The sequence below is a fragment of the Fistularia commersonii genome, chromosome 4, assembly GCF_037954325.1.
Source record: "Fistularia commersonii isolate RoL2024-O1a breed Wild chromosome 4, RoL_Fcom_v1.0, whole genome shotgun sequence".
Classification (NCBI taxonomy): Eukaryota; Metazoa; Chordata; class Actinopteri; order Syngnathiformes; family Fistulariidae; genus Fistularia; species Fistularia commersonii.
In genome coordinates, this window is record NC_141287.1 from 14,720,337 (window position 1) to 14,739,062 (window position 18,726).

The window sequence follows — 18,726 nt, forward strand, 5'->3', positions numbered from 1 at the left end:
CCAGCAATAGAAGATGCCTCTTCTGCGGCAAAGCTTTTCCCGGCAAACAACCTGTCATTCGTATTTAAAGCCAAGAAATGCAATCTAGCGTCACTTATGAATCCCCCAAAATACTGAGTTGTTGTAAACATTAGTTTGTGACCTTGTTTAAAATTCCTTGCTTGTTTGAAAACAATGGTCTTTTTATTGCAAATAATTAAGTATTTTTAAAGTATCTTTAATGAAATATCACACAAATAATGAGGGAATTAATGGGAATTTGGAATACAGTTTCCCAGAAATAGCAGAGCACGTAATGTTTATGGAAAAAAGTCAGAAAAAAACTTTTTAAGCAGATTTTCAGTTAAAACAAAAAAACATTTCATTTACACTTTGATGGAAAGTGCTCTGTAGATTTCTATTTTTCTTCATATTATATCGTACTGACTGAAGGTGCTGCAGTATTTCATGATGAAACCAGGTGCAGTCTCTCTGTCTCAACTTTGTCATTCAATGGTATTTTATACCTTTAAAAATATAAAAATAGAAATGTGAATTATTTTCATCAATGGTCAATCAAATATTAATTTTGAGAGACTAGGAATTTGCAAATCATGTTGTTCTGACCAGACAGCTTAAGTTGTATGAAACACCCTTGGACCTCAATGTAGAGAATAATACACCGTTGACATCCCATCCTCCAACCATTAACACACAACAGCACCATATTTCATCACACACACACACACACACACACACACACACACACACACACACACACACACACACACACACACTTTTCTTCAGACGCTGTAATGGCAGCTGACAAGAGAGTTACTGCCAACCACAGCTTGTCCCAGAAATCCAGCTCAACTCAACAGTAGTGGATGGAAAGATGAAAATTTCAAATGTCAAGATTTGACACACACCTAAACGGAAACGCAATAAATAACTGTTGGCTATTGGAAGAACAAATAAAACATCCTTACCTCCAGTAAATGAAAATTACCCGTAAGTCTAAAATAATCTGGAGAGGCCCCACACCCAACATGTAGCTTTTAACATGTTATTTCGCTTTTGCAATTTTGACAATGTACAATTGACTGTTACAATGTAACAGTGAACATGCACAAATTCTAAGACATCTGAGAGGCTTTCTAGTGTCATGAAATGTTTTGAGACGGGTCACCATTCTGACTTCCGTTAAAAAGATACAAGTTGAAAGTCAAATCAAGCAAAGAGTGCATTTTCTTGACAAGTAAAACACAATATATGACTGGTTGGATGTTTTTTCTGCACGGGTACTATCAGGTCAGAGAAGTTCAGCCAAACTGTAGCTAGAGAGTAAATATTAAGTGAAGAACATTTGCGGTTTGTGAAGTAAGGTAGGTGTCTGAGATCCAGATCGAATCTCGGCTGCAAAGCGGACGGACCGTGCAATGGATGAAGACGGATCTGGCTAACGGAAGCACAGCAGAGAAAACCATTCATCAAGTGTCTCAATTTGTCCTCTTTGCCGTCATAAACCCCCCCTTCCTGCTCTTGCACATCAAACGTGAGATCCCACGTCACAGAGCTGAGATATTTGCATCACATGAAAACATTAAAATGGAAATAAAGCTTATTGATGGGAACTCCCCTGGAAATGAACAGATTCAATGGCAGCACGCAGAGGGTTTGGAGAGATGAGCCGCTCCAGCTATGCACTTGCTTTTCAAACCCAGTGTCTCAATATTTCCCATCACTATTCAATGGCATGTTAAATGAGTCATAACATGTAATAAAAAGCATTTTGTCGTTGGGGAGTGTATTATATGGCTGTTGATGTTGCCAAGCTACCAGTACCTCAGGCTGTACATGCAAAAAAATGCTACGGTCTTGGGACGTGTTTAGCCTTTGCCGTTATTTTCATTGCCACAGTTAAACGTTGTACCCATCTCCCCCCTAAAGCTGATGTCTCAGAGGATCACAGCATGCAAAGTGGGAAAGCAGTGATGTCACACAAGGAGAGCCTCGCCCCCTCTGTGACATCACAACACATTGGTAGCTATGATCTCAGTTTTTTCCACAAATTGATATTTGAATATATTATCTACCCAGAAGACATGTGTGTTGCAGTCAGAGATGCCCTGCATGTCAATAAAGCAGTAAACTGAGGCTGTATGTTCAGCTCTCCACCGTTCAAATCACAATATTGGTAATGTTTTGTGAGCTTTCTTGGAAGTCCACTGCAACATCAGAATGAGTGTCATGCCAACAAGCCGAATGCAGGAGAGGAACCAGGAAAGGCCACAGCAGCACAGCGTGACACCGCTCTCAGTTTCCAGCTGTTCACTAGGATTTCATCAAAGAGCAGCGCAGAGGATGAAAGCTGTTATGGAGCAAAGTAGAAAGTCCTGAACAGTCTACATTCTCTGTCCATGAAGTGGTCACACCAAGGCAAAGGAGAAATGTGCAGCTTAGTCTGTTAATGGGTGCACAAGTCAGAGACTCCTTAGTACCCTGGACCCACGGTCCTCAATCCCATGTGTGTCAGCACGAGGGAAATACATGTTCACACACATCTTACCGTTCTGGTGTCTCCTCCCCGTGCAGCGCAACATCACATGCAAATTACAACATGCAGCGAGTGTAATAATTGTTGCAACATTCCTATATTTCTTATGTCCGTATTAAGTAAAAGAAATTGAACAGCGAAAACAATAGCAAGAGAGAAAAAAAAAAGGGACATGCAAATCAAAATTAAACATTTATCAACGAGCCAAATCACTTAAAAGTCATTGGCTATAATTCGACACATAACTACCAGATGGTTTTTGCTAATGTACTTGCCAATTTTCGTACCAAACATTTGGAGATCAGACCGAGCGGCATAAAAATGTGTGGCAGTTTATACTGAAATACTACATCTAGCAGCTGAACCTCAATGGAATTGAATTTCTAATCAAATGAGCCGTTTCACTGCAATGTTGGCAGGGTTTCAAAGAAAACTTATTTCATCCGATCATCGTCTTTGGACACCCACGAGCAGACAATGACCCCTTTTCCAATAAGTGAACTGGTTGGAGTGCAGTGAAACCTCATTTGTTGTCATGCCGACAACACACAGGACTTTGAGTGCCTTCCAGACATCTGCTGCCTTTCCCCTGAAAGCGGACTGACCAGTGCCCAGGCTGACAGCAGGGGGCTGGTAAGTACAGCGAGGAGATGGTGAAGGTGAGCCAAATGCCCAGGGTAAAGTCACTGGACAAATAGTAGGAGGGCAGAATGGTAACAAAAGAGACAAAAATGAAGTTAATCACTCCTTGACAAATCCCCCTCGGGTTACTGTCATCTTGCTTTTAAGCCGTGAACAGGGGAGGCTGCCACTCTGTGTCATATGTCTCTGTAGGTACTAGAAAAACTAGAGAGCGCTGTGACATAAAACATAAAAAGATGTGCACTTCAGATATGGGCAAGAAATTTGGGATGGTTGCGATGCAGGTCATGAGACAAAGGTCCGTGTTCGTGCGCAAGTTCATGTTGGGATCTCAAAAGCAAATTGTTTACTGAAAACGCAGCGCTTGCGGCCGGGGAACACGACGGTGTTCATGACGATCCAGATAAATCGAGCACGCTGGACTGAGATGATTTGAGAGAAGTAGTCAAAGTTAACCGAGCAGAAGTATTCATGCTAACACAAACCGTGATCTTCCACAGCACCACGACAAGCTTCCCGCTCAAGTTGCCTCTGCATGTACAAAAAGAAACAAAAACCAATAGAGTTCCCAACAAGTAATCCAAGGAACAACGTAAGAGGCTGCGTCACCCTTTGTCCAACGGAGGGCGATGTACCGATGTCCCATTGGTGCTTTGGAAAAGCAAAGGTGTGAAGAAGCCGCCCAAAACGCTGGCTGTTATAAAGGGAAACTTCCCACAAATCACTAGAACTGAAGAAGCCTCTCGGATGAGGGGTGAAACATCTTCGAGTGAAGAAATTCAAGTCCAGTTGCCATGACACGGAGATTTTTGTTTGTTTTGAACACCTTCCTCATATTGGGAGGGAAACTGATGCCAAGGGACCGAAACAGACACATACTTTTTTGCCTATTCCTGCACTCCCCATGGAGAAAAGGGAGAATTTCCTTCCATTCCCATGAAGCCGACCTGCTGCTGCGCCGCACACGACAGACAGACCCTGCAGGGAATTACCTGCATGGTGGGATCTCACCATCCAACACATGACTGCTGTGAGACAGACTGACATAAGTTAACATTGCTGCTGCTGTGCAATAATTTTTATTTAAATAACACGCCTGACTAAAACGTCAGAATTAACAGGTTGTAAAAAATAATCACGTAAAAATAATATTACAAATGAATTATGATACATCTTTACATTCAGGAACTCGTTGACAGATCTGATACTTCCAGTATGCAAACTAATGATTCATCAGACGAACACTCATGCACAACCAAAACACACAAGCCATTGGTTGTCTCAGTGTGCGAATGAAATGTCCACGAAATCACAGGGAATAAATAAAGATCAGCTACATCTCTAAGGTGTTCCTCAGTTTCTATGTGGATCTGAACTTTGTGCATCTTTCAGTGTTTTTCTCTTGTTTCATCAATACATCAGACTCTAATGCAAGAGGAAACTGATGAAATCACAGCAGTGGCGTGCTCATATTCTCAAGTGCACCACTTAAAGAACCATACATCTTTTCACATTTACCACAAACCAGAATTGAGAATAGCAATACCAGGAAACAAGTGGAAACATGGATGTTATTTTTAACTCCGCTAGATTGCCCACTTAAGTGTTTCACCCTGTTTGCTTTGCATCTTACAGGGAAGTGAAATGGAAAGCAGGTGCTGCAGGAAAAAGCACTTTGAACATCTTAAATACCACAGCCTGCTTCAGGATACTGAGGCCGCAAGGTGTGTGAGCTGAAGTAAATGAGACCAAACATGCAAAAATACTTCAAGGATCTTTGGAGGAACATCCTCAGCCTGCATTTCACTTGCAAAAACATCAGCTGGCATAGTATACGAGTATGCACGTGTGCACACGTTAATATTGAAGACACATTTACTGGATGGTCACGATAAAGGACGGTAGGTTTCTGAGGGTGCGTGTGTTTTCAGTGTAGGGTGGTTAGAAATAGTCTCTTCTCCGTGAATCGTCGCTGATAAAGGAGGGGTTCCACTGGGCGGGGTAGATGCACGAGTGGCGGGAGCCTGGGAGGCCCGTGAATGGATACAGGCCGTTTCTGTCCAGGTCGGAGTTACGCAACGCAGGCTGTGATAAAAGACAGAATATAAGAAAATGGATTTCAATATAATTTTTTCATATAATCTCTCTCAGTTTTTCTTTTCTAATTATATGGCTCATCTATTTTACATTTATATTCATATTTACTGATATGACATTTTATTGTTGCGCTGCTGTGACAACGAATTTCCCCTATGGGGATTAATAAAGTACTATCTTATCTCATTTCAATTTTTTTTCCCCGGAATTAAATTTATTAGTTTTCCAAGAGGTTTAACTAAGAGAGCTTAAGAAATAAGGTGTACAAACTGGAAAATGCAGCCAAAGTCATTTTCCTTGAACAGTTTTCTGATTTTTTCCATATTTGAAGAAAGTATTAGACACGCACAACCTCACACATACAGAATAAGGCTTTGTTGTAGTCTCCGAGAGACATTGGTCCTGAAACGGTCGTGACAACAAGCACCTTTAGCCCACGTGAGTTTTGCACTGTCTTACTACGGAGATCAAACACAATTTCAAACTTCCTGTCTGGATGTGAGACGGTGTGTGTTGAGTTGTGGAAGAAAGAAGATGGCTACGCAGGAGAGCGGTCTTACCGAGTAGTAAATGTCCGTCATCTGAAGCAAATTCTTGGTGCTGCCGTTCTCCTGCATCTCGATGGTCTCCCTGCCCCACTCCATGGAGATGCGGTTGCTTTTGGCGTAGTCTGCGTACGGAGACATCTGCAGGTCTCCGCTCTTGAATATGATCTTGTTGATGTCATTCTTGTCTTTCCTGGGTGTCAGAAGTAAGGAGGCATCAGAATTGGTAGCAAAAGAGACTTAGAAGAAATAGGTCTTTAAAATCAGAAAAGCAAAGAGAGAAATGATATACAGTCACAGTTGCACTTACTTGCAGCAGGTGACGATGAGAGCCACGATGAGAATGAGGAGCACGGCGCCTCCCGCTGGTGAGATTACAACTGCTATCAGTTTGTAAACTGTGAAGAAAAACAGCAGATTTAACATTTTAAAATTGAGATAAGGATTCTGTGAGGCTTCAATCCACTGAAACAGGCTGCGTTTCAGTAAGACTTACAATTTCCACAGTTGAATCCTCCGAATCCAAACATACACCTGAAAGTAAGCGACAAGACACATGTTTAGGATGTAGCTTCAAATTCGCACAAGAGGCAGAAGCATGATGAGAGAAATGACAACTTACGGGACACAGGTGCCATTTTCCAGCTTGTAGCCATCCCCACATTCTAGAAGACAACAGGAGTCAGTTTTAGACAATTATGCAGTTCAAGTTTGTGTGTTTGCTACAATCCATAATAATATATCTTTACTACTGATTCGTTATTTTGCGAAGCTGAAAAGACTTTTCTCATGAAGGATTTTTAGTCACAGGGAGAGACTTTATTGTCACGGTTGAAAACTGTTACTGTGTTTCTGAACACAGAAATTCAAATATTTGCTAATTAAATGTAAGTTAATGCTAATAAAAGCTAACCTAGGCAGGACAGGTCATCAGCATTGTGTTTGTAATATCCCGGTAGACACTGGCAGGATGCAGCACCGCTGGAGTCTGTGCAGGCGGAGCGTTCTGTATCACATTGGATCCTTTGGGCCAAACACAGACTTTCCACTGAAAGATAGCGAAAACATTCATTCATTCTCTCTACCGCTTATCTTGTGGTCAGAGTCGCAGGGGGAGTCCCAGCTGTCATTGGGCTGTACTCAAATTCCATGTCACTTCATATTTGTAATATTTCTCACGTGAACGAGACCGTACATGAGTGTTTTCATCTAAAAGTGACTCAACTGCTTTTACCTTTTCATCTTATTACCAAGATTTTGTGGCTTGTTTTGAGGGGAGTGCGTTTGTGGTCAAAATACTCCCTCTAGTGGCACCAAAAACCCTCAAAAGCTCTTCGAACAGACCGGCTGTGTGTCATATTTACAGATTTAGGAAGAGGCTCAAATCACTGAATACTCACCTTTGTAAGTGAGCTGGTGTTGTAGGACCATCCTGCAGTGCACAATGGATGAGCTGCAGTTTCGGAGAGACATGGCGATGCTATTGTAGACCTCAGCACTTGTCACGTGGGCGGAGATGGAGAACATATTGACTGCAAGTATTTGGACACCGTCCTCTTCTCTGCGAGGAGAAGTTCATGGATCAATATATTTTGCAAGGCTAAGTATCCATTATATTAAGTTGTAAGCAGCAAGATAATCAGGAAGGAGTGTAGATTTCACTTGCTCATTGAAAAATTGACATTGATAATGGCTAAGGGTCTAATATCCACTCTCTACAGTAGGTGATCGGAAAACAAAACTTACTTCTTGCTGAGAGTTGATCGGGTGTAACCTTGAAGGACTGACAGGGAAGCATTGAGCTGAGACCGGGAGAGGGAGAGAAAATAATTTTAGTGAATTTATTATATGAATTTATTGTATAAAAATTACCAAAACATGAAGATGTTTTCTTGCCCCCCCCCCCAATCCTTGTGTAATCTACACTTTGTAGCGCTGCAGTGCTGTGGACAGCCTCTCACCAGCTGGATGATCTCTCTCTGGATCTCGTGCACGGCACTGCTTTTGATGATGGTCGATTCAGGTGATTGTCTGCTCACGCTGAATATGCCCAAAAACGTTTTTGCTGCAGAGGGGGGAAAAATAATTTAAATGTAATGTAAAAAAATAGAAAAAAACAATTGAAATGAATTAAAGTTGTCTATAATCTTTGCTCTGTGATTGAGTTGTTCAGCGGGAGCAGAGTCTCACCTCTGGTGCAGGTGCGTCCGTCCTCCAAGTCAAAGCCCAGTGGACACTCACAGCTGAAGGAACCTCTTGTGTTCACACATCTGGATCCCACGGGGCAGGGGTCTTTCTCACACTCATCCATGTCTGGACACACAAACACGTGGATTTGCCAGGTCATCATACAACCCTTTCAATTAACTGTAAACTTATCTCTCAGAGCAACATGTCAAATCTTGATCTATTCTAATTTTCTTTCTGATTTAGTTATTTCTCATACAAAGCAGCAATGCATTAATTCAAAAGTCTAGAAAAAAAAAACGTGAATTTCCTGACTGTTTTTTTTTTCTTAGTAACTCAACCCTGCTCGAAATAGAAAAATATTTAAGGATGGAAATGAGAATGAAACAAATAATCATCATAATAGCAAAGTACAATAACACGGGAAGGCACTAACGCAGACCCATAATGACTTCATGAAGCCAGCAGAGGTTTAACAATTCATCAAACTGGACATGTTTCAAACTTCTGTCAATAGTTTTAAAATTTTTGTTGATCAGTACCACCTCAAGCTCACAAAACCCATTTAGTTTGACATGATTTATTTCGGCCTTTAAATATTTCACTACCACTAGGTGGCGAAGGCTGTGAGACCAAAAGCTCTGCATAGTCTCCAAAGTAATCACAAATAAAAACTTAGCTCTCTGAAAATGGAAGATCAATGTGAAGCTCACCCTGGCTGCAGGTGGGGCCTGTCCACGCCTGCTGACAGCGGCAGGTGAACTGCCGCGGCGTGTAGCTCACACACATTCCTCCGTTCATGCAGGGGTTCGACACACACGGGTTCCCTGGGGTTTAGAGAGGAATGTGAGGATGTCATCGAATAATATGCAATTCCTACAAAACTTTCGATGGTTAATAATCAATAGTTGATAGTCAAATGGCTTCTCCTCTATAAAAGTAAAATATTAAATCAAAACATACATACATACATATGTACACACACACATATATATCTATATAAAATATAAAAAACTATAGGAATAAATAGATAAATATGTAGGAAGAAAAAAGTTAAATAAATACATACATAAAACATACATACATACGTCTTTTATCTTTAACACAGAGTTGCTGCTATTGTTGTGCTGTGTCCTGCTTTTTGAGGTTGTTTTTGTCTGTTTTGATTCCACTGAACCCAAGAGGTGCTATCTATAAATTCTGTTGCACTCTGTGTAATAACAATAAAAGTCTTGAATCCTTGAAATGTGATGTCTAACTTAAAGATAACTGGGTTGAACATTCAAGATTTAGTCTTGTAAGTAAAAGTGTGTGTTACTGACATAGAGGAACTGGAGATGGCGTTACGAGCAGCGGTGTGCTGGCTCTGTCTGTCTGCTTCAGGGTTGTGTGCAGAATCTCTGTAGCCTGGATGCTGTGGGTGGAGGAGGAGGTGGGGATGGGGATGCGCCGGCTGCGAGCTGTGGTTTCGACCCCGGAGTCAGTTGTTTGTTGTCGTAGGGGGGTGGCGCTGGTAGGACCAGCCGTCCTAGTCGATGGCCGGGGGGCTTGGCTGGTGAAAATACGCTTGATAAGATGGTCTGTGGAGGTCTGCTGGCCCGGGCTAGAAAAAGTGTTGGAGGAGGTGCTGGAAGGGGTGATAGCCTGGGTAGGAACCTCCGGAGAAGAGTTGTTGCTAGTGCTGGTTTTACTTGTTATGGTGGATGAGGTGACTGGTAGAGGGATGGTGATGGTGGCTGTGGTGGTAAAAGTGGTGGAGGCGCTGGTTGTGAAGGCAGTTGTTCTGAGAGTCTCTCTTTCTGTCACCTGTGGCCTGAGATGCAATAAAGTTTTGGAACAGATTAAATGTTACACTATCTCAAAGATTGAGTTTATTCTTCTGACTTTTACTGATATTTTTTTTTTTTTCATTTTGAAAAGAATTTGAGTTCTAAGGGAATGTTTGTCTCATTTTGATCTAATTTCTTCTCGTTGTTTGCGTGATATGGCACATTCACAAGATTCCAATTACCGGAATTTCCAGACTGTTGAGCGCACCTGAATATAAGCCGCACCGGCAGGCTGACCGCTATCTTTGTCTTCCTTCTGTGCACTAAAACCATTAAAAGTCGTCTTCTTCAGTGTCAGAATTGATCAGCCTTAGAATGTCACAAGGCTAAATGTTTTGGCGGCATGAAGCTTGATAGCCCCCAAAAAATCCACAAATTAACCGCATTGTTGTTTGGGCGTGTGATAAAAGCAGTGGCTTATAGTCTGGAATTTACGGTCAGTGGATTGTGGTTTTAAAGTAAAAATGGCAAATCATTTTCATGGAATCCAATCAGGAAAGTAGGTGACCCAGCCACGAATGAGAAGATAAACAAACAAACAAACCTCTGTGTAGGAGCCACAGCGGTGGTGGTGAGGTGGATGTCAGTGGACAACGTTGGCGTCTCTGTCAGAAGGCGGTCCTGGTCTATTGTACCACTGCTGATCCCACGGGGCGCTGTGGTCGGAGTGAAGCCTGATCTTCCATCCCCGCTGTTGGATGAAATCCCATCTGGGCCATCCTGTTTCTGAGTGCTGGAACCGATCAGTTCCGTAGAAGACTCAGTGGGGGGTTCCACGCTGGAGGAAGAGGCCTGGTCCGTCTCAAACGTGTTGGTAAGACCACGTGGGGAGGAGATGACGAAAGGTGTGGATGAAAAGGGCACAGCGGGCTGTTCCGTGCTGAGTTCTGTCATTCTGAGAAATGGTGTGGACTCTGAAGTCCCCTCTGATGTCAGATGATGTTGATACCGGGTTGCGTTAGGGGGTACGGTTAAACTTTTGGTCCCGCTGGAAGTCCCTGAGCTCCCAGCATCTAAAGAGTCCCCCCTGGTGGACTGAGACTGCCTGAGGTCAGACTGAGTGGACAGGGAACTGTGGGTGAAGTCTTCAGCCTCTCTGCCCCCTGTGACTGTAACACTCCAGGTCGAGGGAGCGTGGTGGGAGGTTGAGTCCTCAGTAAATGCAGAGGAGGTGCTGTTCTTGGAGGAAGAGGTGACGGAGAGCAGAGTCCTTTCCCCGGCCCGACCAATGGTTGCGGAAGTGAACACACTGTCGGTGAGGGCTTGTGTCTGTGAGGAGGACGATGTGGCGTCACGCAGTCGCAGAGTGCCTTCCGGACTGTCCTGAGGCGAGCTAGCGTTCTCTGTCACTGTCCAGGTCATTGTCTTCCTGGACATGACGGGGTAAGTGTCAGGGCCGTGTTCTGTGTTAGAGGTTTCTCGCCAGTACCTGCTGCTGCTACTACCAATGCTATTGCTGCTAACACTGCTGCTCCTACTGTCGCTGCTACTGCCAATGCTACTACTGCCAATGCTACTACTGCTAACAGTGCTGCTGCTGCTAATACTGCTGGTCCTTCTGTCGTTGCTATTGCCAGTGCTGCTGCTGCTAGCACTGCTACTACTGCTGCTGCTCCTACTGTCGCTACTACTGCTGCTAACACTGCCACTGCTGCTGCTAACACTGCTGCGGCTGCTGCTGCTAACACTGCTGCTGCTGCTAACACTGCTGCTGCTGCTAACACTGCTGCTGCTGCTAACACTGCTGCTGCTTCTTCTGTCGTCGGTGACAGTGGAAACAAACGCAGAGATGAGCGGCCCAGTGGAAGGCCGTGCGGTCTCCAGTGACCTGTTGCTGGTTTCCGTGGGGATTTCTGGTTGCTCCGTGTCTAAAAGGGAACAAAATGACATCATTCAAACAATAACATAAAAAATAATTTTCAAGAATCAGAACAATAGCTTGATAAAGTTGATGATCTGGCTGCTCCCCTGGCTTGGTCCATGTTGCCTTTCAATGTGTGACCACCAGAGGGCGCTCATCATTCCGCATCATGATATGCTTTGTAGCGGAAGAGAAAGATGCTGTTACAAGTGCAGCTTCTTGCTGCAGAAGCAATGACTTTGGGTGGAGAACAATTGGCAGCCGTGCTCATCGACTCTAACAAAGGCTTTAGGTACTAATTATGGCGGTGACTGTCTCCGCTGGGAATTTGTCATTTCCTTCCTAAAGCTGAGTGAGCACAAGCCTCTGGCACAAAACTGTCACCGTGGATCTGGGCGTGGATTCAACCTCAGACCGTTAAAGGCTTTTGTTGTTGTTTTTAGCCCTATATACTAGTGAACCTGGAAGTGAAAGGTCAAGAAAAGAATGTTGCTGTGGAATAAAGATTCCTTTTTCTGTATTGTCTTGGAGGGTTACGTGATAGGAGAGACTCAGATGATAGCATTTGTGATCTTTATTATAACTGTAACATGTGCATAATATATAACAATTTGTCAATTATAATCCACTTAAGTCTGAGGAGAAGGCTGGATACACTACAGTGAAATGTGGGCAATAGTTTCAAAGTGTATATTTTATGTAGTTTGATACAAACTATCCACATGGTTTTTTCTAATTTAAAATCATTTTAAAGTCTGACTTATATTAATTTTATGTATTTATTTTCCCTTGCGGGAAATTCTTCTCTGCATTTAACCCATCATGGATGCAGCATCCCCTGGCAGCCATTGAGCGGCGCCAGGGGAGCAGTTAGGGGTCAGTGCCTTGCTCAGCAACACTTGACACACTAGGAGGACCCGGGAATCAAACCATGAATGTTTGGTTCCAAGGACGATCGCTCTACACCCCTGTGCCACGCCGAAGAGGTACCATTACATCGCATTACAGTTGCACGATTTCGACTGGCTTTTGTAGGAAACTGTGCCCCACATATATCCATTGGTTTTATCTCTGTTTCAGCCTCGGCAGACCGTAATCCTCCCTTAGATTCAAAAGCTCCTCACTAACTCCTGCAAGCCACTGTGATATTTGGAGTGTATTTATTGGGGCTTCTACGCCCAAAACAGCTGCCTGCTGTGTCCAGAAATAGCTGAGAGAAAACAGTGAGCGTGAACCAAAACAAGCTGTGAGATGATGGATCATTATGTCAGACGGAAGAAAAGCACAGTCAGGTTGATAAGTATCTACAACTGACTCCTTTCATGTTTGCTTTGGTAATTTGATCCTCTAGATAAATATGTTCATTAATTCAGCTTTAATTACTTGCACATCTGATGGGCATAGAAGACGTTTCAGAATGAACTCACACACAGGTCATACTGTGTATGTGTGTGTGTGAGGTCTTTTCTCTGCCCATCCTTGATGCTGTGCTGTCAGACAGACTGATATCCGGCTGGTCCCGACTAAAACAACATCCCTTTGAGGAGCAGCATCGGGCTGGACAACCTGCCAGCATGCACATCCAAATGAACTGAGAGGAGAGTTGAGCCGCGGTACAACCTGTCCCCTGGAAGTCCGCAGGGTGAATGAGGCCACAGGGCTCTATTTTGTCTCTGACTTCCTCTGCATGTGTCTCTTTCATTATTTCATTTTGCTCTTTGGATCCAGTCCGGGCAACAAAACTCAGAGTGGAACGTGGTTTTGGCAACGACTGATGGACACTCCCTGATCCTCTGCAGTTTATCTCTCAGCTTTTGACTGTTAACACAGGCTCTATCAGCTTTGCCTCCTCACATCTGTTACAACCACACACTCCACGCGTTGTATGTTCACTGCACACACTGCTGTCGACAGAAACACTCTTTTTTTTAATGGACTGCACCATAATCAGTCACAAAATATGAACCACTGATGACGGGGGCTTTCGACAAAATCTGATTCAGGACAGAAAAGTAGACAAAGGTGAAAATTTCTGGTCAGTTGGGACAGCCTTTCTTATCTTGAGCAAGTCCCGGAGAAAAAAAAAAAAAGCTGCTGTGATTATCATCAGCCACCACAGATTTATGAAGCCTCTAAACGGCCCAATCCACAGTTACAGTCTGGGGAACAGAATATGTCATTATCTCATAAATAACATTAGATGACTATTATATAACACCAGAGAGACATGAACTGCACAGGATTGTATGATAATTACTTCCTGACTTTTTCCTTTTGTTGATCAGTGAGTGTTTGATCTGAACCACCCAAACGGTGACACTATATATTTAATAAACAACAGGTGGGCCGACGAGAAATATTAAAAAGGCGTTGTCAAGGCCAGATTAAACCGATGGCCATGAAGTCAAGGACTCGGGTAACTGATACACGGGTGCGATTAACATAATCATTTTTACAGAAAAAGGTATAGCAACTCAAACCCTGATACGATGTTGAATGACAGGTGCCGATTGTTAAGTGTGTTTTATGGCTCACAGTTCAAGCCATCCAAAATAAAATTTACATTTTAACACACCTTAAACCACCTTAAACACCTTACACCTTAAACACAAGCTAAACTCATGGGAAATAACCTTGACATGGAGCTGCAACAATTTTGGTTGATCAATCAATCAACCAATTCATCATCCAATAATGAATATAATTGTTCGTTCAGCTCCTAAATCACACAAATGATTTCCGAAAGGTTCGATAAAATGACAAAGGTTGTATAAAGTTGTCGAAGCATGGTGCGTAGAAGAAAAAAAAATGAATTATCAATTTCCTAATAGCATTTTCAAGAGATTGGCTTACTGATCCAAGACTAATTAAGTCCAGTATTTTGAGGTTATCCATTTCCAAGCCTTCTGAAACCTTTTATGAATCAAATCACTGCTCTCGGAATGATCGGGTTTGGAAAATGATCTTCCTCTTAGTGCGATTGTTCGCCATTGGATGCTTTGATAAGAGGAGTGAAAATATATTCTGTTAATTCCAAAGGGCATGATGAAAAAAGGATGAACATATTTGCTCTCAATTGGTTGTAGGTTAAATTGAATTTACATCCTGGTATCCAATGCTCTTCAGCTATATCCTCTAGTGTGTATTTTTCCTTTTGTCTTCACGATACTGCTTTCATTATTTGCTTCAAGCCAGCATGAAGGCTCAGGATATGCACTGCTGAAGATTGGACAATACGTGATTATGGCATCTTTCTCAACTTACAAGTTGTTTTGTACAATGTGATGGTTGAAATACGTGCGCGGGGAATCAGGAATCCGACCACTGGTGCTGCGGTATCTTTGAAAAGTGAATAATGTGTGTGCGGTGGTTTTATTCAGTCTCGTTTTGCTTCATTTCCTGCACATTTTCTTGATTATGATTGTATATTGTACTTTTAAAAGCAACATTTGAGTACAAGAACTCGTAGTGAGTTGGATGAAACTCAACTGGACTTTTTTGGGGGAAGATGAAAGGTGCCAAAAGAAAAGTAAAAGTTATTTGATTAAAAAAGAGACATCTAAAGAAAAAAAGAAGTCATTATATTTCAAAACTATTTATCGTTCGCATGTTAATCAATCATCATACAAGCTGCAGGCGGATTTTGTTTGAGATTAATTACATATCAGGTATCCAAAGAATGACTGATTAATTAACTGACAGGAGATACTTTCTGAAATCATTCTGAGAGCATTTCTTTTCTAAACTTCACTCCAGCATGGATGGGGGAAAATTGGGGCGGCGTGATGCGGGAGGTAGAGCCATTGTCTTAGGAACCAAATATTCCTGGTTCAATTCCCAGCGCCTCCTGGTGTGTTGACGTGTTGTTGAGCAAGCAAGTTGAACACTGAACCCCCTGAGTGCTGGTTGACGACGGCCTACTGCTTATCGGTCAATTGCAGAGAATGAATTTCCCCACGGGGATTAACCCTCTCAGGCTCAAATTAAGTTGTAGTTGCAGGAAAAATCTGATATTTGGCTGTCGCAAATCTGCAACATCTGCCTGGAGAAGGTTTTAATAAAGGAAATATTATTATTAAATGAAGAGCCAGATGTATCCCAGACGTCTGGATCAATTAACAAAATCTATATTTTAGGTGCAATTACTTTGCTGTTAATAAATATAATAACTTCATCACACAATACTAATAGTGTGTTACAACCAAATGGGCTGGAGATTATCATAAGGTCAGAATTCCAGACTTTTTCATAAAATGTCTAAAAAAGATAAGAAGGGCATTTTAGCTGGAATTGAAAAAAAGAATAAGCGGGTTAAGGTTCAAATCCAACACTGGAAATGAAAAGTAATGTGTAACTACCATCACCTGTGGGATGATTAATTTTGGGTTAATTAACAATACAACTTTTACACAACTTGGCAAAAAATCCAAATGTTGTTGTTCGACATTATCAAAGCACCCAAATTCAGCTAAATATCGCCATTTACATCACTTTTTTGGCATCTGGCTGCAAATACATACATACATTACCACATTACAAAATACACATTACCACAAATAAATCACCTAAATAATTTGTACCTGCTTTCCCTATGACCAGCATTGTCTGCTGTAGATGTATCTGTAAAAGGCTATTACTACCCAGAAAATAAAAAAAAACAATTAAAATTCTTGGCAGTCACATACTAGAATTAACCAACAAATACAGTAAGAGAGACAACCTGCAAGGCGTTGAGTTTGTGGAGGACTTCTGGTCAGAAATTTACAATCTAATCAATGAACCAATTGATCAATTTGAAGCTGGATGAAGGAGCCCTTGATTTGACTCATCCTCTGCAGAAACGATAAGTCGAATTTTGTGACTTTTTAAAATGATTCTTGCTGTTTATTGCACAAAAAAAGTGAAACTTAGTGTGTTTAAATAAAAGCACAGTGGAGAGCAGAAGGAGAAAGCACTTGATTGAACTGTGACCAAAAATGTGATCTGCAAGGGAGGCTTGGATGATTCAAGCGTGGACTCCGCATCGGGCTGCGAGGGCGCCGAGCTCCGCGCCGTGACATGGGGATGCATGCCCTGCAGGCTCCGGCCCTCACCGGCAGAGTCTCGAAGTGTGATTTGCGGGCATCTTACCCGGATTTGCGGCGGCGGTGTGCGTGAGCAGGTTCCTCTGAGACGGAGATAAACTCTCGTTGGAAGTTGCATTGTATTCCATGCTGCTCATTTCAGCGGCCGGGGTGGAAGCGTAGAGTCCGGCGTCCGAACTGCTGGTGCTGGGGGTCCCCGCGCCGAGGGGCCCCGGCAGAGCCAGCAGGAGCAGCGGCAGGCAGAGCACCAGCGGCGGCACAAACCGCGCTTTCATCGTGTTCCGGAGCCCGGACCGGTCGCCGATGTGTTCCGTGAAGTCGACTGAGAGCTGGGGGGGTCGCCCGGGGCCAGCATGAGAGGACAGAGGGCGCTTTTTTATGGAAGTTTCATGGTTGTATATCTATATGTTTTTTTTTAATTTAAAAAAAGGAATCCGCGTCAGGTCCGGTAGAGAACCGCGGGCTTGGACGGCGGGAGACGGGAGATAACGGAGGGGAGCAGAGGCGAGGCGGCCAGCGACAGCCTGGAGCTCCTCCCCCTACACACACACACACACACACACACACACACACACACACACACACACACACACACACACACACACACACACACACACACACACACACACACACACACACACACACACACACACACACACACACACACACACACACACACACACACACACAGAGAGAGGGAGAGAGATAGAGAGTAGCTCCTTAAGCTAGTAACAATCCCAAGCTAGCAACCTTAAACGCACTCCTCACATCAGCTTCACCGGTAAAAGCCGAGAAAACGCAGTGAAACGGTCTAAGTTGGCCGTCGCTGGATGTAAAATAATAGTTCTTGTGGGTTTTTAAAGTTTTAAAGTCAGACAGAGATGCTTTTCATTCAACCCAACCAGTCGGCCACCTGTTGCTCCGCCGTCCCCGTGAATGAAATGCGGATTATTCGCACCCAATCTGGCAACCTAGGATCTACTCATTCCATATTACATTGTCACATGCATTTTGGGGGATGTTTGCCATAATTTTTTTACATTAATACTTAAAATGGTTTGTGGGAGAGGAAGACGGCTTTAAATGGTTAGTGCAAGAGATTTTGAGTTGATTTTAATGCCGTTCTTTTTTCAATTTTCTTTTCATTTTGGCTTTCCTCCCCAGGGATCCCCACAGAGAATCAACCTTCTCCATCTAACCTTCTCTGTATCCAACTCTCTCACACCAACTAACTCAAAATCCTCTCTCACTACGTCCATAAATCTTTTTGGTCTTCCTCTAGACCTTCAATTCCAGCATCCGTCTACCAATATATTCACAATCCCTCCTCTGTACATGACCCAACCGTCTCAGTCTAGCTTCTCTGACCTTCTCTCCAAAACATCTAATGTGCCGTCCCTCTGATGGACTCATTCCTGATCCTATCCATCCTGGTCACTCCCAAAAATAACATCAACATCTTCATCTCTGTGACCTCCAGCTCTGCCTCCTGTCTTTTTGTCATTGATGTTGTTCTTTCAATGGGCCTTGGAAAATCCCCAGTGGGGGACAGTGTCACTCAGATTTTGTTTAAAAACCAGATGGGGTCTCATAATCGAAATAAAGAGTTGTGTTCCTGCAGTCAAGATCTATCCCCTTGACAGTTCCAAAAATGCAAGCTGAAAATTCTTGGAGTTGGGTGGCATCAAGTGACTGGTAGAAAATGGAGTATCTGCAATTCTTAGCTGAATTGCACAAGGATGTGACTCTGGATACTCTTGTTCTTGTTTCAATATCTGATTTGATCTCACTTCAAGCAACTACACTGCACACTAACACTAACTCACAAGATAGGATTGTGCAAATGTAATATTTGTGAGTAAACCATGATGGCTTTTACATTTCGCAATAGTTGTGTCAAACGTGAGTAATGTTGTGATCTTTTGCTCCAATAATGTGAACATTT

At 42.9% G+C, this 18,726-nt stretch overlaps 1 protein-coding gene across 1 annotated transcript; it reads right to left on the reverse strand.

The window, feature by feature from the left end:
• Positions 1 to 4,241: 4,241 nt before the first annotated feature.
• Positions 4,242 to 17,275, reverse strand: heg1 (heart development protein with EGF-like domains 1). Its single transcript, XM_086145534.1, has 14 exons — positions 16,828 to 17,275; positions 10,381 to 11,704; positions 9,330 to 9,820; positions 8,721 to 8,834; positions 8,011 to 8,133; positions 7,782 to 7,885; positions 7,567 to 7,622; positions 7,221 to 7,381; positions 6,734 to 6,868; positions 6,443 to 6,485; positions 6,317 to 6,354; positions 6,131 to 6,218; positions 5,836 to 6,013; positions 4,242 to 5,263 (listed from the first exon to the last, which is right to left on the reverse strand). Exons 1-14 carry the CDS (start codon positions 17,054 to 17,056, stop codon positions 5,120 to 5,122), a joined length of 3,228 nt encoding a protein of 1,075 aa, XP_086001660.1. The 5' UTR covers positions 17,057 to 17,275; the 3' UTR covers positions 4,242 to 5,119.
• Between the last annotated feature and the right edge of the window lie 1,451 nt (positions 17,276 to 18,726).

Excerpts from the sequence above, each read along its gene's own strand:
- heg1 (XM_086145534.1), bottom strand. The coding sequence starts at position 17,056 with ATGAAAGCGCGGTTTGTGCCGCCGCTGGTGCTCTGCCTGCCGCTGCTC. Across the intron at positions 11,705-16,827 it reads CACCGCCGCCGCAAATCCGG|ACACGGAGCAACCAGAAATC; the intron begins GTAAGATGCCCG and ends GTTCCCTTTTAG. Across the intron at positions 7,886-8,010 it reads CGGACGCACCTGCACCAGAG|CAAAAACGTTTTTGGGCATA; the intron begins GTGAGACTCTGC and ends CCCCCTCTGCAG.